This window comes from Artemia sp. Qi Xiang Cuo, chromosome 12 (genome assembly GCF_049724085.1).
Source record: "Artemia sp. Qi Xiang Cuo chromosome 12, ASM4972408v1, whole genome shotgun sequence".
Taxonomy (NCBI): Eukaryota; Metazoa; Arthropoda; class Branchiopoda; order Anostraca; family Artemiidae; genus Artemia; species Artemia sp. Qi Xiang Cuo.
This window is the reverse complement of record NC_142805.1, coordinates 61,243,203-61,269,719: the sequence shown is the minus strand read 5'-3', so window position 1 is coordinate 61,269,719 and position 26,517 is coordinate 61,243,203. Positions and strand designations below refer to the sequence as shown.

At 36.0% G+C, this 26,517-nt stretch overlaps 1 protein-coding gene across 1 annotated transcript in view; it reads left to right on the top strand.

Annotated features, from left to right (window-relative positions):
* The window catches only part of Sec5 (exocyst complex component secretory 5), a 142,848-nt gene that overhangs the window by 38,960 nt on the left and 77,371 nt on the right, over window positions 1-26,517 (top strand). The window contains exon 4 of the mRNA XM_089097972.1: window positions 12,693-12,842. Coding sequence (XP_088954098.1) covers window positions 12,693-12,842 — 150 coding nt within the window. The remainder of the gene's footprint in view (window positions 1-12,692; window positions 12,843-26,517) is intronic.

The window sequence follows — 26,517 nt, the reverse complement described above, 5'->3', positions numbered from 1 at the left end:
AAAAATTTCTGTATATTTCCCAATAAAAAATTCTATACGCAAATAATGGGCAAATTTCATAACTTACATGTCCCTTCCCATGGCCTGTGGGAGTTCATTTTACACCTAAAGATATAGTTATTTGATCTTTCAACTATACTGAACAAAATGGCTATCTCGAAATTTTGATCTGATAACTTTGGGGGGAAATGGGCGTGAGAGGGGACCCAGTTCCCTCCAATTGTTTTGGTCACTTAAAGAGGGCTCTAAAACTTTGTTCAAATGCACCCTCTCCCGATCTTCTAGGATCATTATTTAAATACGAACACCCCTGAAAAAAATAAACACGCATCCGTAATCTGTCTTCTGGCAGAAATAGGAAAATTCCACATTTTTGTATATAGGAGCTTGACACTTCTACAGCAGGGTTTTCTGATACGCTGAATATGATGGTATGATTTTCATTAAGATTCCTTGAATTTAAGGGGTTGTTTCCCTCCCATTTTAAAAATAAAACAAATTTTCTCAGACTCGTAACATTTGATGGGTAATACTAAACTTGATGATTTTTATATATGTGGAAGCAGCATAATAAGATAATTTTTTTTATCTATCTACTGATATTAAAATTCCGTTTTTTAAAGTTTCTGTTACTATTGAGCCGAGTCGCTCCTTACTTACAGTTCGTTGCCACGAACTGTTTGAGATAATATAAATTAATATGAGTTTTTCTATATTAGGACAGTTGTTACCACGAACTGCTTGAAAATTTGTTATCAATTAAAAGTCAAATTTTACTTAAATCCAATCTGGGAATTCTAATTACACCAATTTTAATTGATTAAAAAATATTTATGGTTAATGACGTCAGTTCACGAAAAATTAGGATAGTTGCAAAATTTGATTTTCAATATCTAGGGGGAGGTGAATTGTCGTTTTTTCATATTTTTTTTTCAATGAAAATACCAAAAAAGGATATTTTTCAATGGAAATAACCCCTGAAAAGGTATTCTTCGAAAAATAGGGGGAACAGAATCCAACTTTGCTCCCATCCAAAAGATGCCACTCAGGGGTGTATCCAGGGGGGGGGTTAGGAGGTTCAAACTCCCCCCCCCGAGATTTTTGTCCGACTCGTAAAAAGGTAACAAAAATGCATATAAACAAATTTTTGATGCGTTTTGGAAATTTTTTTGCCAATTGATTAATGGGCCCAGAAATTTGGGTATAATTTTTTTCTAATTATTTTATAAGTTAGATAAGTAAATCTTTACTTTTGAAATTAAGACGACACTGTACTGATTTTCTTCAGCGTTGTCACTTTTATGCCAACATAAATTAAAAAAAAACCCTGCTAAACTGAACTTGCCCAACTTTCATGTAAATTTTGTATTTGTTTAACATGTTTGTATAAGTCAAGATTTTCCAGTTAAACCATCTTAAACATACATATACTGCACTTTGCAAAAAAAAAATAATGTGAGTTTGTGGAATGTGGGCGTTTTCCCGATAAAGCTGGTCGAGAAAACGCAGTTCCGCACACATTGAAATATTTCAGCATTTGTGGGAAAACATGGCCGCAGAATTAAAGTTAGCTATGAAAAACGGACCTGATAAATTATGTGTGAGGGCTTTTACTATGTCTTATGCAGAAGTATGATACAATTACGCGGAATGTGGGGGCTTTTCCCGGCAAAGCGTATTGAGAAAACGTGGATCACGGGGTAAATACGTTAAAATATTTCAGCACTTTTGGAACAAATAAATTCTCAAATGGGGATGCTTGTAAATCCATTTATTGAGACAGTAAAAAAAAAACATATACAAAATTCAAGATATTTCGATCACATATACAGCGACCATCATCGGTAGAATTACTAGAATAATTGAATTGAAACTAGCAAATTTATACACACAAAAATAATCCCCGTTTGAAAATTTATTTGGGTACTTGTGTCTTATAACCACCAAACTCAAGTTCTGTCGAGAAGCGAAGTTTGGCTTATGCTAATGAAATAAAACTGACTAGTGACTAAATCTGATCAGTTTAGTGCGATAAATTTTTCCACGTCTTTTGCAGAAGTATGGGGGCTATGTTTTCAGAAAAGCTTCCCGAGAAAACGCCGATCGTAAGGTAAACACGTTGAAATATTTCAGCACTTCTGGGAAAATGGATCCGGAAAAGTAACGTTACTTTTATGTTAAAAATGAATATCTCTATTTCCAGCACGAAATGGGGAAGTTTTTCTAAGATATTCGGGAAAGTAGGAGTCAGGATTTTGTTCTGTTTCGTTTTTTCAGATTTCATACCAAAGCGCTACAAGTTATGTCAAGACCACTAATCAATTCTAAATTGTTTGTCACACAAAGTAAAAACAAAATTTTTATTGACAATTATTTTCATTAATGAAAATAGTTCATAATGAAAAAAGTTCTATAAAAAGTTTATAATGGACTGGATGATCCTTTAAGGGTTCGTAGAATCACTTAAACTTTTAATTTTTGTTCAAATGAGCCCTCTCCCAATCTTCTAGGACCCTTGGTTCGATACGATCATCCTTAGGGGAAACAAAACAACACACACACACACATTCATGATCTTTAAATAATGAAGGAGACCATGCTGCCTTTCCATCACAAAAACGACTAACTTCGGTCTGTTTTAATTTTTCAATTTTAGTGATAAAGGTCTCATTTTATTGTGAGAGAGAGAGAAATTTATTCTAAACAAACAAACAACTTAACATCAGTTTAGCGGCCACCCCAAGAATTTAAAACTTGTCCAAGGGGGTGGCAAAAATACACTAACATAACAAAACAATAAAAAAAATAACCTATCTATATCACAGTCCCCAAACCTTACACCTTAACATTTTCATTAGATTTACTATCATATTCATAATCATCACCCACAAGAGCCATGAATATTTATTAATATCCTTATTAAAAAAAAAAAAAAAAAAAAAAAAAAAACACAAAAAAACTAAAATTCATACTTAATAAAAAGCATCCCTTTAATTACTATCTTAAACGATGAAATATCACCTATATTTTCTAAATTTTGATCAAGATGGTTCCAACTTCTGATCCCCCTGTAAAGCAAAGAAAGCAACGATCGGGCCGAAACAACCAGCGGAATATTAATCTCTACAGATGACCTAGTATCATAATCATGGACGGAAGATCTCAGATTTGCTAAGCTATCAAAGCACGAAAAGTTTATACCCTTTTGAATCCTAAAAATGGATAGAATTGCATACCACTCCTGTAATCCTGAATCTGGCAGTATCGTTACACGCTCATACGCTTTTCGTACTGAATCCCGTGGTTGTAGGTCATCTAACAGCCGAACAGCGTTGTTTTGTAGAACTCGATTTGGCCGAACAATAGAAGGAAATGTTCCAAGCCAAACGCTACTACAATACAATATATATGGATGGATAAGGGAATAATGAAGAAGGCGCATAACAAAAGGAGGAAAAAATGCTTTAGTTTTGTCATTGAACCCAGGTTAGGAGACACAGTTTTACAAACATAATGTACGTGGCGCTTGAATGATAAAACTTCATCAATATAAACCCCCAGGTACTTATAAGAACACACCCGCTTTAAAGCTCCACACTGTGTTACAATATCCTAAATCCATGGATAAAAATCTGATGAACGGGAAAAAATAACAAAATTAGTCTTACACAGATTAATCTTTAACCTATTTACCCTCAACCAGGAATTTAACCTTTCAACAGTATCTTTCATCGATGTCTGAAGTAATTCTTCTGTCTTCGTGGTACTAATAGCAACTGTGTCATCAGCAAATAACGATACCGTCTCATTCTGGGGACTTTTAGCTATATCACTAACATTAAAACAACAACTTGGGATGCATTGGCTTATCGTTAATATACAATAAAAAAATAATAGGACCAAGAACTGACCCCTGCGGGACGCCACTAACCACTTGGCGGGGTCCTGATTGTATACAAGTCATCTCTACAAACTGGTACCGGTTACTAAGGAAACTCCGTATAAGGTCAAGCTTTACCTCGGTCAAGCTTTAAAGTATAAGGTCAAGAGCTTAAGCTCAGATCCCTTACACCTCTGAATTCTTCAGGAGTAGGCCATGGTTATCTGTATCAAAAGTATTCTTTAGGTCAAAAAACACTGCACCAACCTTAAATCCATCATCTAAAGCCATATTGGTTATATTAGTCAGAAATACCAATGTATCCTCTGTCTTCCTAACTTTTCCGAAACCGAACTGATTATTATTCAACAAACTAAACTTCTCTAAAAAATGGGTCAACCAATTACTAAAACATTTTTCGATAAGATGAGAAATAACTGGCAAGACTGATATTGGGCGATAATTACCCAAATTATTTCTATCACCACCTTTATAAACTGGTGTCACTCTTGTTTTTTTAAACAATCTGGAAACCTTCCTTGACCGAAGCAATCATTAATCAGTGATGTCCAAACACCAGATATACAAGGGAAAATACATTTCAGAATTTTTAGGCTTACCAGGTCACTACCGGACGAACTATTTTTCATACTATAGATAATATCCCTTAACTCATCTAATGTAATATCTTTAGATGTAGTTATACATTTGCAGGAGATGGTAGAGTAGATCCAAAGGGTGGGTCTTCTGGAGATGAGGAAATCATCTCAGCTATTTTTAGGCCTACTGAACAAAAATGATTTAGAAACTTATTACATATCCCAGGACCATCTGCAATTACAACCTCATTAACAGTCAGTTCAGTTGGTAAAATATTAGAATGCTGACCTGTAACATTACGATTATTTGCCAAGTTTTCAACGGATTACCTTCAACATCCTTAAACTTCATACTAAAATATTTTTTTTAGCCTCACGGAGGAGATTATTCAAACCATTATGAAAAGCACGGTGTCGCTCTTTATTCTCATCCGTAGGTTTTAAAGCTTGTGACCTAAACAGTCTATCTCTTACATTTATTTTTCGAAGAAGATCATGCGTTATCCATGGCTTCCTCCCATAATGTTTTCGACCTTTCGAATTCTTCACCGCACCCACTTCCTTAACCACTTTTAAAAGCTTACCATAAAAGAGTGTACATTTAGTATTTACATCACTCTCATTTCCAAACAGAGATACCCATAAATATGATCCATATTATTTTTTACTTTCAATAGGGCACTACGATCAAAAACTACAACTCTTTTACTCTGTTCAGAAGTTTCTCGCTTAGGGATAGAAACCTCAAATTCTGCAAAACCACCCAAGTGGTCAGATTCCACATTTACAAGAACTCCTGGCGATCTAAAAGATGCATTGGAAAAAATATTATCCATAAGTTTTGCAGACGTCCTAGAAACCCTAGTTGGGATGTTAATCGTTGGGAACAGACCATAAGACATACACAAATTTAATAACTGAGAAGTCACTAAAGACTCCATATCCAGCATGTTACTATTGAAGTCACCTAGAACGAAACAAGGGTTATTACTAATTTGTACTTTTTCCAGCTGTTCATGAAAATTCTCAAAAAATTCTTGAATAGAACCAGAAGGAGGCCTGTAGGCCTATACTATTACTAAATATGTATCAACATTCTTCAATTTAGCTTGTAATACTAGTGTTTCACACACCATTTCCTTATATTCACTTAGATCATCTCGGACTCTCGCATGGAGATTTTCACGAACATAAGCCGCAAGACCCTCGTGTTGATATAACTCCCGGTTCCGAGTGAACAAAGTATATCCAGGTATATCTAAAAGAGTAGAATTGTGGTCCCTCAACCAGGTCTCAGTCAAAGCAAGCACATGGAAAAGATTAAGTTTAGCTAAATTCGCTAAGAAATCAAATGTCGTATTTAGGACCTGGTAATTCAAATGAAAAATCCCAAAATCTTCCGATCTACCATGCTGACACTCACCATCCTGAAAATCATAACTAAAAAAAAATTTAGAATCCGGAGGGGGTCAGAAGCTGGAACCACAAAGTCCAAATTTCCATTAATACATTCATTAAAGTAATTATAAAAATTTACCTTATTATTTTCCAAATCTATTATACTACGAGCCTCCAGAGGTAGAACAAGAGTCTCTAACCACTATTTATTAAAAGTCCAAATGGCCTGTGGTGACGAGTAGGGCATGTACCAATAACAATTAAAGATAATCTCTCAATTCTCACAACAAACAATGAAACAAAAATAATCTACGTATGAAACAAAAATATTATAATTTTTGTTTCATTTATATACCTAGCTTGCTGAGGACTATCATTCTTTGGCAAAAAATGTAAAATTTCAAATATTTGTAGATAAGAGCTTCAAACCACCAGGGGCGTAGCTCCAACATTTTTATGGGGGTGGGGGAAGAGGGGGTCGACCTCCGGATAGCCAATGAGCATGGGCTATCCTTCAGTGAAAAGCAGTGGCGTTTCTGGCCTCTACAATTTGCTTATGTTTACAGCAAGTATTAAATATTATTATATAAGTATTACAGTAAGTAAGTAACTTAAAGCCAACTACAACCTCTACTTTATTTTGATAAAGGTGAAATTTTAAAAACCACAAAATGATTATAAATGCTAGGTTATTTTATTTCAAATTTGCGCCCCTAAAATTTCTGCTCTCGAGGCGAGTGCCCCCTCAACCCCTTTCCTCTAAAACCTCCTGTGGGGAAAGGGTTTTAGAAAACTTGTGAAAAACATAAGCCTACATGTGTTTTGAAGATTTCTGAGGATTCTGTTCAGAATTTTTTCCCGTTAGTCTAAGGGAAAATCAAGTTTCTTTGTTGAAAGGGGCCATCACAAATATGAGACAAAACTGAGGTTGGACCATTAATTGGATCTCGCTAATTGGAATCGTTAATTAATTTGCTCAAAGCTGAACTGCTTTCACTGTTAAGATTGTCTTCACTTTCTGTTCTTGTGTTACTATAAGATGTAGATGTAGATGGGAATCAAATTCCTTTTCAATACCTTTTTCTTCTTGTTCCACTTTCCTTTGCTTTATAAAGTTAGTTCTGAACCAAAGAAAGAAAGTAAGGAGCTGTGCCCTTAATTGGTTTTATTAGCCTGTTAGAACCAATTATAATTAATACAAATTTTATTTCTAATAATGTTGCAAAACACATCAAAGTTGAGAGATAGACTAAGCTGTTTTTTACGGAGCTTGTTAAGGAACCGAAAATTTTGGCCATCTTACATCGCTGAGCCTAAGGACGCGCTTATTCTGAATTAATAATTTACAGAATGTATAGCAGCCCAGCGGTCCCGATCCTTGGACCACATGTGCACTCTTCCACCTAAGGGGGGGGGGTGTACCAACCGCTTAAGAAGTAAAGATAGCCCGTTTCTTCCCTAAGTCTTCAATAGGATATTGTTCTTCAAGCAATAACGAAGAAAAGTTACTATTTAGCAAAAACAATACTTGGTTAAATTCAAAAACATTATAGAATGCATAAATAAACAATGCACACACATGAAACAAACAAATTAAGTAGTAAACTCAGCTATTACTTAGGCTGTCAGCAATGAGTTGGTGCAGACGACAGTAGTGCACTGTAAACACTTTGGGTGGGTGATGGTGGGTTTAATAAGCTCGGATTCTTTGCCAGCTTTACCGTTAAAATTAAAGTGAGTATCCCCCTTCCACTTCCTTCAACTCCCGCGCCCCTCATAGGAGACAAAATCTCACATTTGAGCTACGCACTATTTTAACAGCCCCGTGCATCGCGTCATTCAGTTGCATGTGATTTGAAAATAACGTCTTAGCAAATCAAAAAGTTCACCCTTTTGATTACCATTATTGAAACCTTATATAGGAAAATTGCAACTCCCCTCATTGAGCAACAAGATAAAATCACTTGTTTACATGAGCAGTGGTGATATGTCCTCTTATTTTTCTTTGTTACTATTGAGGCAATGGAACATCATAGGGAGCTGTTTAAGGATTCAAAAAAGATATATCTCATGTATTCTCGTTTTTAAATGCCCAGGTTCGATAAGCCCGTCATAAAGTGCCACATGGTACACTAAAAGCAGAATTTGGGTGACATTTTTGGAATGGAAAGGCTGGGCTGGACACATGGACATCACAGAGAGCTAATTATGGGCTCATTTATAAACTAATTTTTATATTTAATTGCTCTTTACAAATTTAAATTTGTAAGGTAATCTTAAAGTGACACATGCCACCCAAAAAGTGAGCTTTGGGTTGTTTTTTTCATTTTTAAAATAAAAATAACAAAAAGGGTATTGTCCAATGTTGTCCAATGAAAAAACTCGGCGGACAACCCCTGCGGAAATTATCCTCTATGGAAGATCCCCTGGAAATTTTCCTTTGCATTTGAAATACCGACAGTATTTCTAATTTAGAGTATCTCTTGTTTTCAATGATTTTTTGTTTTTCATTGATTCCATTTCTGTCCTATTTGCAGATTTAGAGGGTGTATTCATATCCATTTTTGAAAGTTTTAAATCAAGGAAACCTTATATTGAACTGATAGATTTTAGGAAGTATAGCACATTTTCGCAATTTTGCCATTAACTTGACTCACCCATTTACTTGATGATAATGGCTTTTTAGATCAAAACGTAAGAATTACGCTTACGGTTTACGTTTACGGCTTCTTCTTTTTAATGTTCTTTTCAATTCCGATGCGATATTTTAGTGTTTGCGTTAGCACTACTTGCTTCCGAGCAAAATGACAATGCCAATGGCTCTAAGTAACGAAAGAAAAGGAAGCAGTGGCTACGTTTGGTGCTAGAAAACAATAAAAGAGAGAAAGTAGGGTAGTTAAACTTGCTTAACGAGCTTCTCTTGACTGACGGTTATGAAAAATTCATGAATTTTATACGCTTTACTAGAAATGAATTTTCTGATTTTCTAAGTAAAGTGCGAGAAAGAGTAACAAAGAAAAATACAAATTATAGAAAATTTATATCCCCTGAGACTCGCCTAGCCTTGATGTTGCGTTATTTAGCAACAGAAAACAGTTGGGAACAAAACAAAAGGGACTGCACGGCCATTTTTGTCATTCTTTCTCCCAATTTTCTTGCTACTTCATCTGGGGAAGACTTAAAAGTTACCGCAACGCAGATCTTTAGCCGTTGGAAAATGCCAAATTGGATATGTGCTTTAGATGGTAAGGACATCAGGCTTCAATGCTCATACAATTCTGGTTCACACTTTTATAACTATAAGAACTATTTTAGTGTTATTTTACCTGCAACTTGTGATGCGAACCAAAATTTTGTTTTATGATGTTGGTGCCTACGGATCTGAGAGTGATGGTGGTGTCTTTTTTCGATCGTTATTTGGGAAGCATATCGATATTGGAGACACCAGGCTTCCACCACTCAAGAAATCCCTGGACCTAACACCTTTTCCCGCATTTTTTCTTAGGGGACGAAACCTTTTCGCTCAAATACTGCATAATAAGGTCCTTTCCTGGTAGAAACCTTGCTGAACTCCAAAAGATATACAATTATAGAGTTTCCTCAGTTCGCAGGTTAATTGAGAACACTTTCGGCATTTTTGTGCTAAGGGTCAGACGATTTAGTTCAGGAATAATCATGCAGCATGATAAGTTGGTGACAATCGTTGAATGTGCACTTTGCCTTCACAGTTACATTGTTTCTTTACGTGGTACCCCAAACACTACATTGGAGACTGCAGCTTCTATTTCAAATGCCTCATTCCAGGATGTAGGTCGCACATCAAGTAATAATGCTTCAAGACAATACTTGCCAACTACTTCTTGTCTCCAAAAGGGAGTGTTACATGGCAGAGAGATCACGCGTTGCAAGGTTCCTTCTAAAACTGCCACCTCCTTTTCGTCATTTTTTTTTTACATAAGTGTCCTTTGTTAGAAAATAATTTTAATAAAATCCTTGTCAGTTTCCATATTTTCTTTAATGCCTTCCTTTTTTGTCATCTTTTATCCATCTTTCCGAACTCAACGCAAATTCTCACCATAATTATTTTGACTCTCACTTCTTATTTCTCTCAAATGTCAATTTCCCATCATTACCCTAAAAATTAATTATCCCCATTTACTCCTATCTCTTTAAATCCTACAAAATTTTCTAAAAAAGTCATTTTCAATTTTTCTCACATTTTTTTATTTGGGCAGTCTTTGTATGTTTTCAACCGTTGATAGAGGCTTCTGGGTGCCAAGTCAAAATATCCAGATTTTTTAATATTAAAAGTTTTCTTATCCGGTGTCTTATTTAAAATATTATGCCCATTTTTCTATATTTTTATTTGTTTAAATTTGTCAATATTTAAGGTACAGTTTTTGAAATTATAAATGACGAAAAATTGAAATAACAGTTTTTTATGTCTGTAACAAGAATCAAAGACACAGTGCTATAGTTGGGAACAAAGTAGTGTTGGCACATGCTTTTCAAATGAATTTCTTGCCATTTTAATCTTCTGCTTCTGTAATCCACTTGTGATGTTAAAATCAAGAAATAACCCTAGTCATCTATAAGTATTGACGTTTTATCAACTTTTTTTTACTATGATTTGGCTCTGGCAAAAGTTGTAAATGCAGGGTGCATCGATTAAAAGACAGGGCTGGTGGGAAAAATATACTTAGTGGAAAACATAGGTGTACCCATGTTCGACCCTTGGGAGGCGGCAATCATCAATACCAATCTTGGGAGAGGCAATCATCAGGACCAGTCTTGGGATAGGGGGTTCGGTGGTAAACACATCATGGAATTCAATAGGATTTTGTCCATGCTATTCTATTTGGCCGTGGTAGTTTTTTTTAGGGTTAAATTCGTTTAAGTTTTTATCCCCAACCCTAGGATTGACATGCTCTGTATTGGGGTACTTGTATTTTAAGTGCTATGATTATTTATTGATGAATTTACTCATTGTTTTTTCATATCTTATCTCCTAAAACAAATGACGCTGGTTGCCTTTATTTAGTACATTTTTAGGATCTTATTGGGTTTTCAGTGCATTTGAGGACCTCAGTTTTTTACAAAACTGAGGTCCTAAAATGCAGGACCTCAGTTTTTAACAAAATTGAGGACCTCAGTTTTCTCAATTGCAAAAATCTGTTCCACTTTTTCTCACTAAAGAAATTCAGTGTTACTAAGTTTAACAGAAAACTTAGGGATTGCTAGAAAATTAAGGTACAAGCTTCATTCGTTACTCATGGCTTTCTCCAGTCTCTTGGTGAAAGGTTCGACGTAGCGTCGATGGATGTTTTTCGCAAGTAGGCCTATATAAATTCGCCTTCTTCTGTAGAGCTTTCTCGTATTGTGACTCCTGTTGTAAAACCGACAAGACAGACTGAAAGGTACGCAGCTGATGAACAGTTTCGTTCGACGGTGGACGTCGATTTAGAACGATCTTCCTGGGGACATTTTTCCTAAGCATTTCTCTGTTCTTCAACAGAAGATTCGACAGGCATTTGCAACCTCATGATGGAACGATGAAGAAAACTAGCGGCAAATTCAGTTCGGAAATATTCCTGGCGGTGCAAACTTAAGAATAGAAAAACGTTTACGCGTCTTTAGAATAACAATGATAGCCTATTGATAATTTATCTGTACGAAGGCCAAAAAGGGTCGTGACAAGTTGAATAAGGCACCTACCAACCAGCAACAGCAATTAATATCAAAGACACAAATACGTAAACACAATCCATCATAAACCAACAAAAAAACAACTTTCTATGGCCCTAATATCAGGAATTTTTCCAGATGTCGAATTCCCCAAAATTCTGTAACAGAGTTCGCATTGTTATTGTTCTCATCCTATTATTTTGCCATAAAGCCTTCCCCGAAAACTTCTTCCCTTAAATCTTCGCAGTCATAAAATGCAGTCATTATGACTGCATAAAAGGCAGTCATAAAATGCAGAAAGTGTTTACCAATCTCCCAGATAATGCGTGTAGGGGTATTGGTGACACAAAATTAGCATGAATTACAGTGTTCATTCTTACATAAATTTTCAGAATCGTGAATCTGAAGTGCTTTGAAAAAAGTTTATTCAAGCAGTTGAAGATTGAAAACAGTAAAAAGTCTTGACTTAATTTTTCCTTTTATTGTTCTACTGTAAAATTATGGATGTTGTCACTTTATCCTATTCATCACCTTGTACAAAAATTAAGAGAGAGAAAACTGGTTTAATTTAAATAGTGTAGTGGAACAAAACAAAAGATGAAAAACTTAAATAATAAAAAAATCCGAATATTTTGACTCACGTCACGTCACGTCACGTCACGTTTTCACGTCCGGGAGCCTTTTTCAACGGAAAAAAATTTAACTAAAAAGAAACAATCTTTTAATTAACCCATCTAAACTAAACGACTACCAACACATCAAGAAAAAAAAAGAACAAAAAAAAAAAAAAAAAAAACAGACAAATTAATACAACTCACATTTTAAACACTTCCAGAAGTTTTAAACGCTTTTAAACATAGTCAGATAATTAGAGCATTTGTATTTTTCTTTTCATTATTATTTTATTAATTTTTTGATTATTTTTATCTTTTCAGCAGAGAAATGATAGCATATTTTGGCATCATCATCTAATTATATTTTCAATATATCATCACCTTAACTCATCAATTATGCCATCACCTTAATTATATCTCATTTTTTATTTATTTGTTTATTTTGTTTTTTATCTATTGTTATTATTTAGACTATTTTGTTAGTTATGTTATTTTTAAATTATTTTATCTTTTCAGCAAAGAAATGAAGTTCCTCGCTTAGTATTTTTGGAAGAGTTGACAGACGTCCTGTCGGCAACGTTTCCTGATTTTTGGCGACTTGGGCAGAGCTATTTCAAAGGAGAATTAGTGTCTTCCCCTGTTGCGTCGAATCATCCAGCTTTCAAGGTATTATTAATAATAATTGTTGTGTTGGTTTTATCTTAAGACATATGATAGTATCATTTTAACATTTGACCTACAGAACTGTAGGCGTACATATTTTGAAAAATTTGGGCCCTTTGCATCAGTATATACCAAGGTACTACTTTGCTGGGGCCCCCGTACCAAACAGTTTTTTCTGTTAATTTTTGCAGGTCATTACACTCTTTGCCAGAGAATAACGCAATCCGTGGTCATTCATCTGTAAGTTGATTAGTAGGTTTTTTTTTTTAAACTTGGCTATTCGTTTCATGGGTTTCATTAATAGAACGAGTAATGTTCTTGAAAAGGGTAATTACTTCTTTAGTTTACGAGATTTGCGAATTTTTTGCGAAAAGTTATTAGCGTAAGGGTATTGCGATGGTTAAGAATATCTCACGGGTAATTAAAGAATGAGGTGCTTACATCAGATACTTAATAGATTTGACGCTTACAAGTAACATTGCTAGAGTAAAATATATTTGGTGTTGGTGATATTATGACCCTCCAAGTCCCCTGGGGAAAGGGCTGCACAGTGTATCGGTATCGGACGTATTATTTTTGGGCGTATTGGTATCGCAGGTATCTATACAGATTTTTAGTAGCTCGTATAAAAGATATTACTCATATCTACGTTCTTCCTATAAATTCAACCATCAGCAACTTCAACACGGCACTAAAAACGGCACTTTTGATGCAATGTCTCAAGTGGAAAAGCTGGGGCTAGTGGACTACCAGCACTTCCGGTTTTTCTGGTATGCGTAATTTCAAAGTTCAATGTCTTTACCTCGCCGATGTGATCTGTATAATACATAAGTAATGTTTGAAAAATATTGTCAATTTAAAAAGAAATGGCTGAAAAGTGTTTTGAGGGGGATGGGTTGCATAGAGGGGTGACTTGCACGATGGTTCAGTTAAAGGGTATACAGTTGCACGGGTGGTTTCGGTTATACACGGGTTCAGGTACAAGGGGATTCATTTGCACGGGGGGTATCCCTTTTTTTCGAAAATCGGGCTCCCTGTTTTCAAAATCCCTTTTTCTTCTGAGGCTTGGAGCATTTGCATCAACAATACAAAGAATAAGCTCAGATACTTAATAGATTTGACGTTTACAAGAGAAATTGCTAGAAAGTATTAAATAGATTAATTGAAAAGTAACGATAGAAAGACATTGTGACTTGACCTAGCTTTACCTATCCGATGTGATCTTTATAATGCAGAAGTAACTTTTGAAAAATATTGTCAATTTAAAAAGAAATGGCTGAAAAGTGTTTTGAGGGGGATGGGTTGCATAGAGGGGTGACTTGCACGATGGTTCAGTTAAAGGGGATACAGTTGCACGGGGGGTTTCGGTTATACACGGTTTCAGTTACACGGGTAGTCAGTTGCCCGGGGGGTACCCCTTTTTTTCGGAAATATGGCCCCCTTTTTTCATAATCCCTTTTTATTCTGAGTCTTGGAGAATTTGTGTCAACAATACAAAGAATAAGCTCAAATACTTAATAGATTTGACGTTTACAAGAGACATTGCTAGAAAGTATTCAATAGCTTAATTGAAAAGTGACGATAGAATGACATTGTGACTTAACCTAGCTTTACCTCGCCGATGTGATCTGTATAATACATAAGTAACGTTTGAAAAATATTGTCAATTTAAAAAGAAATGGCTGAAAAGTGTTTTGGGGGGGATGGGGTGCATAGAGGAGTGACCTGCACGAGGGTTCAGTTAAAGGGGATACAGTTGCACGAGGGGTTTCGGTTATATACGGATTCAGTTACAAGGGGATTCAGTTGCACGGGGGGTATCCCTTTTTTTTCGAAAATCGGGCTCCCTGTTTTCAAAATCTCTTTTTCTTCTGAGGCTTGGAGCATTTGTGTCAACAATACAAAGAATAAGCTCAGATACTTAATAGATTTGACGTTTACAAGAGACATTGCTAGAGAGTATTCAATAGCTTAATTGAAAAGTAACGATAGAATGACATTGTGACTTGACCTAGCTTTACCTCGCCGATGTGATCTGTATAATACATAAGTAACGTTTGAAAAATATTGTCAATTTAAAAAGAAATGGCTGAAAAGTGTTTTGAGGGGGATAGGTTGCATAGAGGGGTGACGAGCCCGAGGGTGCAGGGACCGGGGATCCCGGGGCCCGGGGGATGGCGACTAGCCCCGGGGTCAGTTACAAGAGGAGTCAGGTGCCCGGGGGGTATCCCTTTTTTTCGAAATTCGGGCTCCCTGTTTTCAAAATCCCTTTTTCTTCCGAGGCTTGGAGCATTTGCGTCAACAATACAAAGAATAAGCTCAGATACTTAATAGATTTGACGTTTACAAGAGACATTGCTAGAAAGTATTCAATAGCTTAATTGAAAAGTAACGATAGAATGACATTGTGACTTGACCTAGCTTTACCTCGCCGATGTGATCTGTATAATACATAAGTAACCTTTGAAAAATATTGTCAATTTAAAAAGAAAGGTCTGAAAAGTGTTCTGAGGGGGCTGGGTTGCAGCGCGGGGGGACGTGCCCGCGGGTACAGATCCCGAAGCGCCCGGTACCCGGAGGCGTTTGAAGCGCCCCGAGTTCACTGCTCCGGTGAGACAGGGTCCCGGGGGGGATCCCTTTTTTTTGGAAATCGTGCTCCCTGTTTTCAAAATACCTCTTTCTTTTGAGGCTTGGAGCATTTGTGTCAACAATACAAAGAATAAGCTCAGATACTTAATAGATTTGACGTTTACAAGAGACATTGCTAGAAAGTATTCAATAGCTTAATTGAAAAGTAACGATAGAATGACATTGTGACTTGACCTAGCTTTACCTCGCCGATGTGATCTGAATAATACAAAAGTAACGTTTGAAAAATATTGTCAATTTAAAAAGAAATGGCTGAAAAGTGTTTTGAGGGGGATGGGTTGCATAGAGGAGTGACTTGCACGAGGGTTCAGTTAAAGGGGATACAGTTGCACGAGGGGTTTCGGTTATACACGGGTTCAGTTACAAGGGGATTCAGTTGCACGGGGGGTATCCCTTTTTTTCGAAAATCGAGCTCCCTGTTTTCAAAATCCCTTTTTCTTCTGAGGCTTGGAGCATTTGTGTCAACAATACAAAGAATTAGCTCAGATACTTAATAGATTTGACGTTTACAAGAGACATTGCTAGAGAGTATTCAATAGCTTAATTGAAAAGTAACGATAGAATGACATTGTGACTTGACCTAGCTTTACCTCGCCGATGTGATCTGTATAATACATAAGTAACGTTTGAAAAATATTGTCAATTTAAAAAGAAATTGCTGAAAAGTGTTTTGAGGGGGATGGGTTGCATAGAGGGGTGACTTGCACGAGGGTTCAGTTAAAGGGGATACAGTTGCACGGGGGTTTCGGTTAGACACGGGGTCAGGTACAAGGGGATTCAGTGGCACGGGGGGTATCCCTTTTTTTCGAAAATCGGGCTCCCTGTTTTCAAAATCCCTTTTTCTTCTGAGGCTTGGAGCATTTGTGTCAACAATACAAAGAATAAGCTCAGATACTTAATAGATTTGACGATTACAAGAGACATTGCTAGATAGTATTCAATAGCTTAATTTAAAAGTAACGATAGAATGACATTGTGACTTGAGCTAGCTTTACCTCGCCGATGTGATCTGTATAATACATAAGTAATGTTTGAAAAATATTGTCAATTTAAAAAGAAATGGCTGAAAAGTGTTTTGAGAGGGATGGGTTACCTAGAGGAGTGACTTGAACGTGGGTTCAGTTACAGGGGAGACAGGTGCACGAGGGGTTTCGGTTAGATAGGGATTCAGTTAAACGGGGAGTCATGTTCACGAGGGGTATCCCTTTTTTTTGGAAATCTGGCTCACTGTTTTCAAAACTCCTCTTTCTTCTGAGGCTTGGAGTATTTGGGTCAACAATAAAAATAATAAACTCAGATACTTAATAGATTTGACGTTTACAAGAGACATTGCTAGAGAATATTCAATAGCTTAATTGAAAAGTAACGATAGAATGACATTGTGACTTGACCTAGCTTTACCTTGCCGATGTGATCTGTATAATACATAAGTAACGTTTGAAAAATATTGTCAATTTAAAAAGAAATGGCTGAAAAGTGTTCTGAGGGGGATGGGTTGCATAGAGGGGTGACTTGCACGAGGGTTCAGTTAAAGGGGATACAGTTGCACGGGGGGTTTCGGTTGTACACGGGTTCAGTTACAAGGGGATTCAGTTGCACGGGGGGTATCCCTTTTTTTCGAAAATCAGGCTCCCTGTTTTCAAAATCCCTTTTTCTTTTGAGGCTTGGAGCATTTGGTGGCTAGATATTAAACGTAATGAAATTTAGCACGGAGGTTCAGTTGTACAGGGTTTCAGTTATACAGGGGTTCAGCTACATGGGGGTTCTTTGTGTTAAAAAAGTAGTTTTTGTATCTTTTAAAAGAACTTTACGGGGATTGAGAGACTCAGGTGCCTAATTCAGTGTGATTTTTCTTTACTTGATGGTCATTAAAAACGAAATCTTTGTGTTAAATAAGTAGTTTTTGTATCTTTTAAAAGAGCTTTACGGAGGTTGAGAGACTCAGTTGCCTAATTCTGTGTGATTTTTTTTTACTTGATGGTCATTAAAAAACGTAATTTTTGTGTTAAATAATTAGTTTTTGTATATTTTAAAAGAACTTTACGGGGATTGAGAGAATCAGTTGCATAATTCCGAGTGATTTTTCTTTACTTGATGGTCATTAAAAACGAAATTTTTTTGTTAAATAAGTAGATTTTGTATCTTTTAAAAGAGCTTTACGGGGATTGAGAGACTCAGTTGCCTAATTCCGTGTGATTTTTCTTTAGTTGATGGTCATTAAAAAATAAATTTTTTTTTTAAATAAGTTGTTTTTGTATCTTTTAATAGATCATGACGTTGAGTGAGTGACTCAGTTTCCTAAGTCCGTGTGATTGTTCTTTACTTGATGTTCATTAAAAACGAAATTTTTGTCTTAAATAAGTAGTTTTTGTATCTTTTAAAAGAGCTTTAATGAGATTGAGGGAATCACTCGCCTAATTACATGGGCTTTTTCTTTACTTGATTGTAATTAAAAACTAAATTTGGTGTTAAATAATTAGTTTTTTTATATTTTAAAAGAGCTTTACGGGGATTGAGAGACTCAGTTGCCTAATTCCGTGTGATTTTTCTTTACATTTTGGTCATTAAAAACGAACTTTTTGTGTTAAATAAGTAGTTTTTGTATCTTTTAAAAGAGCTTTACAGGGTTTGAGAGTCTCAGTTGCCTAAGTCCATGTGTTTTTTTTTTACATGATGGTCATTAAAAAAACGAAATTTGTGTGTTAAATAAGTAGTTTTTATATCTTTTAAAAGAGCTTTACGGGGATGGAGAGACTCAGTTGCCTAATTCCGTGTGATATTCCTTAATTGCTTGTCAAAAAAATAGAAAGTATAGGGTTAATTAAGTATTTTTTCTATCTTTTAAAAGAGCTTTACGGGGATTGAGTGACTCACCTGCCTAATTCCGTGTGATTTTTCTTTACTTGGTGGTCATTAAAAACGAAATTTTTGTGTTAAATAAGTAGTTTTTGTATCTTTTAAAAGAGCTTTACGGGGATGGAGAGACTCAGTTGCCTAATTCTGTGTGATTTTTCTTTACTTGGTAGTCATTAAAAACTAAATTTTTTTTTTAAATTATTAGTTTTTGTATATTTTCAAAGATCTTTACGGGGATTGAGAGAGTCAGTTGCATAATTCAGTGTGATTTTTCATTAGTTGATGGTCATTAAAAAAGAAATTTTTGTGTTAAATAAGTAGTTTTTGTATCTTTTAAAAGAGCTTTACTGGGATTGAGAGACTCAGTAGCCTAATTCCGTGTGATTTTTCTTTACTTGTTGGTCATTAAAAACGAAATTTTTGTGTTAAATAAGTAGTTTTTGTATCTTTTAAAAGAGCTTTACGGTGAGTGAGAGACTCAGTTGCCTAATTCCGTGTGATTTTTCTTTACTTGATGGTCATTAAAAACGAAATTTTTGTGTTAAATAAGTAGTTTTTGTATCTTTTAAAAGAGCTTTACAGGGTTTGAGGGACTCAGTTGCCTAATTCCATGGGTTTTTTCTTTACTTGATGGTAATTAAAAACGAAATTTTTGAGTTAAATAAGTAGTTTTTGTATCTTTTAAAAGAGCTTTACGGGGATTGAGAGACTCAGTTGCCTAATTAACTTACATACACACACACACGAAAACTTACACAAACACACACACACAAAAACTTACACAAGCACACGAAAAATAAAAAGCCCACAAAAAATAACATGCACACAAAAACAAACACACACACACACACACAAAACATAAACAAACACACGCACACGAAAACTCACACGCACACGCCAAAACTTACACACACACAAAAACTTACACACACACACACACACATACACAAAAACTTACACATGAACACAAAAAACTCACACACACACACGCCAAAACTTACACACACACAAAAACTTACACACACACACACACACAAACACACACACAAAAACTTATAAATTAACACAAAAAATCACACACACACACACACAAAAACACACACACACACACACACACACACAAAAACACAAACAAAAACAAAAAAAAAAAAAAACAAAAAAAAAACACACACACAAAAACTTACACACACACACACACACACACACACACACACACAAACATACAAAAACACAAACAAAACTAATATCAACCCGCACTATATTAAACACAAAAAAACTTACACACACACACAAAAACTTACACACACGCACAAAAACTTACACACACACACAAAAACTTACACACACACACGAAAACTTACACACACGACAAAACTTACACACACACACACAAAAACTTACACACACACACACACACACACACACACACACAAAAAATTACACAAGCACACGAAAACTTACATGCACACAAAAACTTATACACACACACACGATAACTTACACACACACGTCAAAACTTACACACACAAAAGCTTAGACACAAAAACTTACACACACACACACACAAAACTTACACACACACACAAAAACTTACACACACACACACGAAAACTTACACACACACACACAAAAACTAACACACACAAAAACTTACACACACACACACAAAAACTTAAACAAACAAGAACAAAAATTCACACACAAACACACTCACACACACACACACACACACACAAAAAATTACACACACACACACGAACAATTACGCACACACACAAAAACTTACACACACACACACGCACAAACATAAAAAACCAAGCTGACATACACACAAAAAAAAAACAACACACACGCACACACACACACAAACACACACATGACACGACACACAAACAGAGTCATAGTGAGAGAGATATCCACAAAGTTGGGGTTAATCTAGGTTCACTTAGAGTGGCGCGCCACTCTAAGTGAACCTAGATTAACCCCAACTTTTGGATATCTCTTTCACTATGACTCTGTTTGTGTGTCGTGTCAAGTGTGTGTGTGTGTGTGTGTGTGTGTGTGTGTGTGTGTGTGTGTGTGTGTGTGTGTGTGTGTGTGTGTGTGTAAGTTTTTGTGTGTGTGTAAGTTTTGGCGTGTGTGTGTGTGTAAGTTTTGTGTGTGTGCGTAAGTTTTCGTGTGTGTGTGTGTGTGTGTTTTGTGTGTGTTTGTGTGTGTGTGTGTTAGTTTTTGTGTGTGTGTAATTTTTTGCGTGTGTGTGCAAGTTTTTGTGTGTGTGTGTGTGTTTGTGTTTGTAATTGTGTGTGTGTTTATGTTTTTTTTTGTGTGTTTGTAAGTTTTTGTGTGTGTTTTTTTTTTTTTGTGTGTGTGTGTGTGTGTAAGTTTTTGTTTGTCTTATCTTTTGTGTGTGTAAGTTTTTTATTGTGTGTGTAAGTTATAGTGTGTGTGTGTATCTGTTTTTGTGTGAATGTAAGTTTTCGTGTGGTTATGTAAGTTTTTGTGTGTGTGTGTGTGTGTGTGTGTGTGTGTAAGTTTTTGTGTGTGTGTGTGTGTAAGTTTTGGAGTGTGTGTAAGTTTTTGTGTGTGTGTGTGTGTGAGTTTTTGTGTGTGTGTGTAAGTTTTTGTGCGTGTGTGAAAGTTTTTGTGTGTGTGTGTAATTTTGTTAGTTTCTAATCTTGATAGTTATTTATTAATAGATATGATTTTTTTTTTGATTTTTTTGTTTTGTTTGTGATTTTGTGTGTGTGTGTGAGTGTGTGTGTGTGTGTGTTTCAGTGTTTGTGTGTGTGTGTGTGTATGTGTGTGTGTGTGTGTTTGTGTGTGTTTTAGTTTTTGTGTGTGTAAGTTTTTTGTGTGTGTGTGTGTAAGTTTTTGTGTGTGTGTGTGTGTGTGTGTGTGTGTGTGTGTGTGTGTGTTAGTTTTTGTGAGTGTGTGTGTGTGTGTTTTTGTGTTTATGTTTTAGTTTTTGTGTGTGTGTGTGTGTGTGTGTGTGTGTGTGTGTAATTTTTTTTGTGTGTGTAATTTTTTGCGAGTGTGTGTGTGAGTTTTTTTTGTTCTCTTGTGTTAGTTTTTGTGTATGTGTGTGTGTGTGTGTGTGTAAGTTTTTGTGTGTGTGTAAGTTTTGGCGTGTGCGTGTGTGAGTTTTCGTGTGTGTGTGTGTGTGTGTAATTTTTGTGTGTGTGTGTGTGTGTAAGTTTTTGTGTGCATGTAAGTTTTTGTGTTCATCTAAGTTTTAGTGTGCATGTGTAAGTTTATGTGTGTGTGTGTGTTTGTGTCAGTTTGTGTGTGTGTGTGTATGTAAGTTAATTAGGCAACTGAGTCTCTCAATCCCCGTAAAGCTCTTTTAAAAGATACAAAAACTACTTATTTAACACAAAAATTTCGTTTTTAATGACCATAAAGTAAAGAAAAATCTCATGGAATTAGGCAACTGAGTCTCTCAAACCCTGTAAAGCTCTTTTAAAAGATACAAAAACTACTTATTTAACACAAAAATTTCTTTTTTAATGACCACCAAGTAACGAAAAATCACACGGAATTAGGCAACTGAGTCTCTCAATCCCCGTAAAGCTCTTTTAAAAGATACAAAAACTACTTATTTAACACAAAAATTTCGTTTTTAATGACCGTCACGTAAAGAAAAATCACACGGAATTAGGCGACTGAGTCTCTCTATCACCGTAATGCTCTTTTAAAATATACAAAAAATAATTAATTAACACAAACATTTCGTTTTTAATGACCATCAAGTAAAAAAAAATCACACGGAATTATGCTACTGACTCTCTCAATCCACGTAAAGCTATTTGAAAAGATACAAAAATAAATAATAAAAACAAAAAATTATTTTTTAATGACTACCAAGTAAAGAAAAATCACACAGAATCAGGCAACTGAGTCTCTCCATCCCCGTAAAGCTCTTTTAAAAGATACAAAAACTACTTATTTAACATAAAAATTTCTTTTTTAATGACCAAAAAGTAAATAAATATAACACTTAATTTGGCTTATGAGTCTCTCAATCACCTTAAATCTCTTTTAAAATATACAAAAACTACTTATTTAACCCAAAAATTTCTTTTTTAATGACAAACAAGTAATAAATAATCACACGGAATTAGGCAACTGAGTCTCTCAATCCCCGTAAAGCTCTTTTAAAAGATACAAAAACTACTTATTTAACAAAAAAAATTCTTTTTTAATGACCATCAAGTAAAGAAAAAACACATGGAATTAGGCAACTGAGTCTCTCAATCCCCGTAAAGCTCTTTTAAAAGATACAAAAACTACTTATTTAACACAAAAATTTCGTTTTTAATGACCAACAAGTAAAGAAAAATCACACGGAATTAGGCAACTGAGTCTCTCAAACCCCTTAAAGCTCTTTTAAAATATATAAAAACTACTTATTTAAGAAACAAATTTCTATTTTAATGAAAATAAATTAAAGACTAAAGTAATATATTTAGAATACTGTGACTATCTATACCCTGCCCTCTCAATTAGAAGATACAAAACTAATAAATGAAAACAAAAATTTAGTTTTTAATTACCATCAAGTAAAGAAAAATCCCACTGAATTAGGCATCTGATTCTCTCAACCACCGTAAAGCTTTTTTAAAAGATACAAAAACTACTTATTTAACACAAAAATTTCGTTTTTAATGACCATCAAGTAAAGAAAAATCACACTGAATTAGGCAACTGAGTCTCTCAATCCCCGTAAAGTTATTTTAAAAGATACAAAAACTACTTATTTAACACAAAAATTTCGTTTTTAATGACCATCAAGTAAAGAAAAATCCCACGGAATTAGGCATCTGAGTCTCTCAATCCCCGTAAAGTTCTTTTAAAAGATACAAAAACTACTTTTTTAACACAAAGAACCCCCATGTAACTGAACCCCTGTATAACTGAAACCCTGTACAACTGAACCTCCGTGCTAAATTTCATTACGTTTAATATCTAGCCACCAAATACTCCAAGCCTCAAAAGAAAAAGGGATTTTGAAAACAGGGAGCCCGATTTTCGAAAAAAGGGATACCCCCGTGCAACTGAATCCCCTTGTAACTGAACCCGTGTAAAATCGAAACCCCTCGTGCAACTGGATCCCCTTTAACTGAACCCTTGTGCAAGTCACCCCACTATGCAACCCATACCGCTCAAAACATTTTTCAGCCATTTCTTTTTAAATTGACAATATTTTTCAATCATTACTTATGTATTATACAGATCACATCGGCGAGGTAAAGCTAGGTTAAGTCACAATGTCATTCTATCGTTACTTTTCAATTAAGCTATTGAATACTCTCTAGCAATGTCTCTTGTAAACGTCAAATCTATTAAGTATCTGAGCTTATTCTTTGTATTGTTGACACAAATGCTCCAAGCCTCAGAAGAAAAAGGGATTTTGAAAACAGGGAGCCCGATTTTCGAAAAAAGGGATACCCCCGTGCAACTGAATCCCCTTGTAACTGAACCCGTGTATAACCGAAACCCCTCGTGCAACTGTATCCCCTTTAACTGAACCCTCGTGCAAGTCACCCCTCTATGCAACCCATCCCCCCCAAAACACTTTTCAGCCATTTCTTTTTAAATTGACAATATTTTTCAAACGTTACTTATGTATTATACAGATCACATCGGCGAGGTAAAGCTAGGTCAAGTCACAATGTCATTCTATCGTTACTTTTCAATTAAGCTATTGAATACTTTCTAGCAATGTCTCTTGTAAACGTCAAATCTAATAAGTATCTGAGATTATTCTTTTTATTGTTGACAAACATGTTCCAAGCCTCAGAAGAAAAAGTGATTTTGAAAACAGGGAGACCGATTTTAAAAAAAAAGGGAGAAACTCCGTGAACGTCACTCCACGTGTACCTGAACCCGGGGCTCCCCGACCCCCCCCGGGCACCGGGCGCCTCGGGCCCTGTCCCTGCGGGCCCGTCACCCCGCGCGGCACCCCCGCCCCCTCAAAACACTGTTCAGGCCTTTCTTTTTAAATTGACAATATTTTTCAAAGTTTTCTTTTGTATTATACAGATCACATCGGCGAGGTAAAGCTAGGTCAAGTCACAATGTCATTCTATCGTTACTTTTCAATTAAGCTATTGAATACTTTCTAGCAATGTCTCTTGTAAACGTCAAATCTATTAAGTATCTGAGCTTATTCTTTGTATTGTTGATGCAAATGCTCCAAGCCTCAGAAGAAAAAGGATTTTGAAAACAGGGAGCCCGATTTTCGAAAAAAGGGATACCCCCCGTGCAACTGAATCCCCTTGTAACTGAACCCGTGTATAACCGAAACCCCCCGTGCAACTGTATCCCCTTTAACTGAACCCTCGTGCAAGTCACCCCTCTATGCAACCCATCCCCCACAAAACACTTTTCAGCCATTTCTTTTTAAATTGACAATATTTTTCAAACGTTACTTATGTATTATACAGATCACATCGGCGAGGTAAAGCTAGGTCAAGTCACAATGTCATTCTATCGTTACTTTTCAATTAAGCTATTGAATACTCTCTAGCAATGTCTCTTGTAAACGTCAAATCTATTAAGTATCTGAGCTTATTCTTTGTATTGTTGACACAAATGCTCCAAGCCTCAGAAGAAAAAGGGATTTTGAAAACAGGGAGCTCGATTTACGAAAAAAAAGGGATACCCCTCGTGCAACTGAATCCCATTGTAACTGAATCCGTATATCACCGAACCCCCTCGTGCAACTGTATCCCCTTTAACTGAACCCTCGTGCAGGTCACTCCTCTATGCACCTCATCCCCCCCAAAACACTGTTCAGCCATTTCTTTTTAAATTGACAATATTTTTCAAACGTTACTTATGTATTATACAGATCACATCGGCGAGGTAAGGCTAGGTCAAGTCACAATGTCATTCTATCGTTACTTTTCAATTAAGCTATTGAATACTTTCTAGCAATGTCTCTTGTAAACGTCAAATCTATTAAGTATCTGAGTTTATTCTTTGTATTGTTGACACAAATGCTCCAAGCCTCAGAAGAAAAAGGGATTTTGAAAACAGGGAGCCCGAATTTTGAAAAAAAGGTGTACCCCCCGTGCAACTGAATCCCCTTGTAACTGAACCCGTGTCTAACCGAAACCCCCCGGGCCACTGTATCCTCTTTATCTGAACCCTCGGGCAAGTCACCTCTCTATGCAACCCATCCCCCTCAAAACACTTTTCAGCCATTTCTTTTTAAATTGACAATATTTTTCAAAAGTTACTTATGCATTAGACAGATCACATCGGCGAGGTAAAGCTAGGTCAAGTCACAATGTCATTCTATCGTTACTTTTCAATTAAGATATTGAATATTTTCTAGCAATGTCTCTTGTAAACGTCAAATCTATTAAGTATCTGAGCTTATTCTTTGTATTGTTGATGCAAATGCTCCAAGCCTCGGAAGAAAAAGTGATTTTGAAAACAGGGAGCCAGATTTTCGAAAAAAAGGGAGCCCCCCCGGGATCCTGACTCTTCGTGTACCTGACCCCGTCGCGACTCGAACCCCCCCGGGCCCCGGGCGCTTCTGTGACTGAACCCTCGGGCACGTCCCCCCGCTCTGCCCCCCCGCCCCCGCAGCACACTGTTCAGCCATTTCTTTTTAAATTGACAATATTTTTCAAACGTTACTTATGTATTATACAGATCACATCGGCGAGGTAAAGACATTGAAGTTTGAAATTACGCATACCAGAAAAACCGGAAGTGCTGGTAGTCCACTAGCCCCAGCTTTTCCACTTGAGACATTGCATCAAAAGTGCCGTTTTTAGTGCCGTTTTGAAGTTGCTGATGGTTGAATTTATAGGAAGAACGTAGATATGAGTAATATCTTTTATACGAGCTACTAAAAATCTGTATAGATACCTGCGATACCAATACGCCCAAAAATAATACGTCCGATACCGATACACTGTGCAGCCCTTTCCCCAGGGGACTTGGAGGGTCATAATATCACCAACACCAAATATATTTTACTCTAGCAATGTTACTTGTAAGCGTCAAATCTATTAAGTATCTGATGTAAGCACCCCATTCTTTAATTACCCGTGAGACATTCTTAAGCATCGCAATACCCTTACGCTAATACCTTTTCGCAAAAAATTCGCAAATCTCGTAAACTAAAGAAGTAATTACCCTTTTCAAGAACATTACT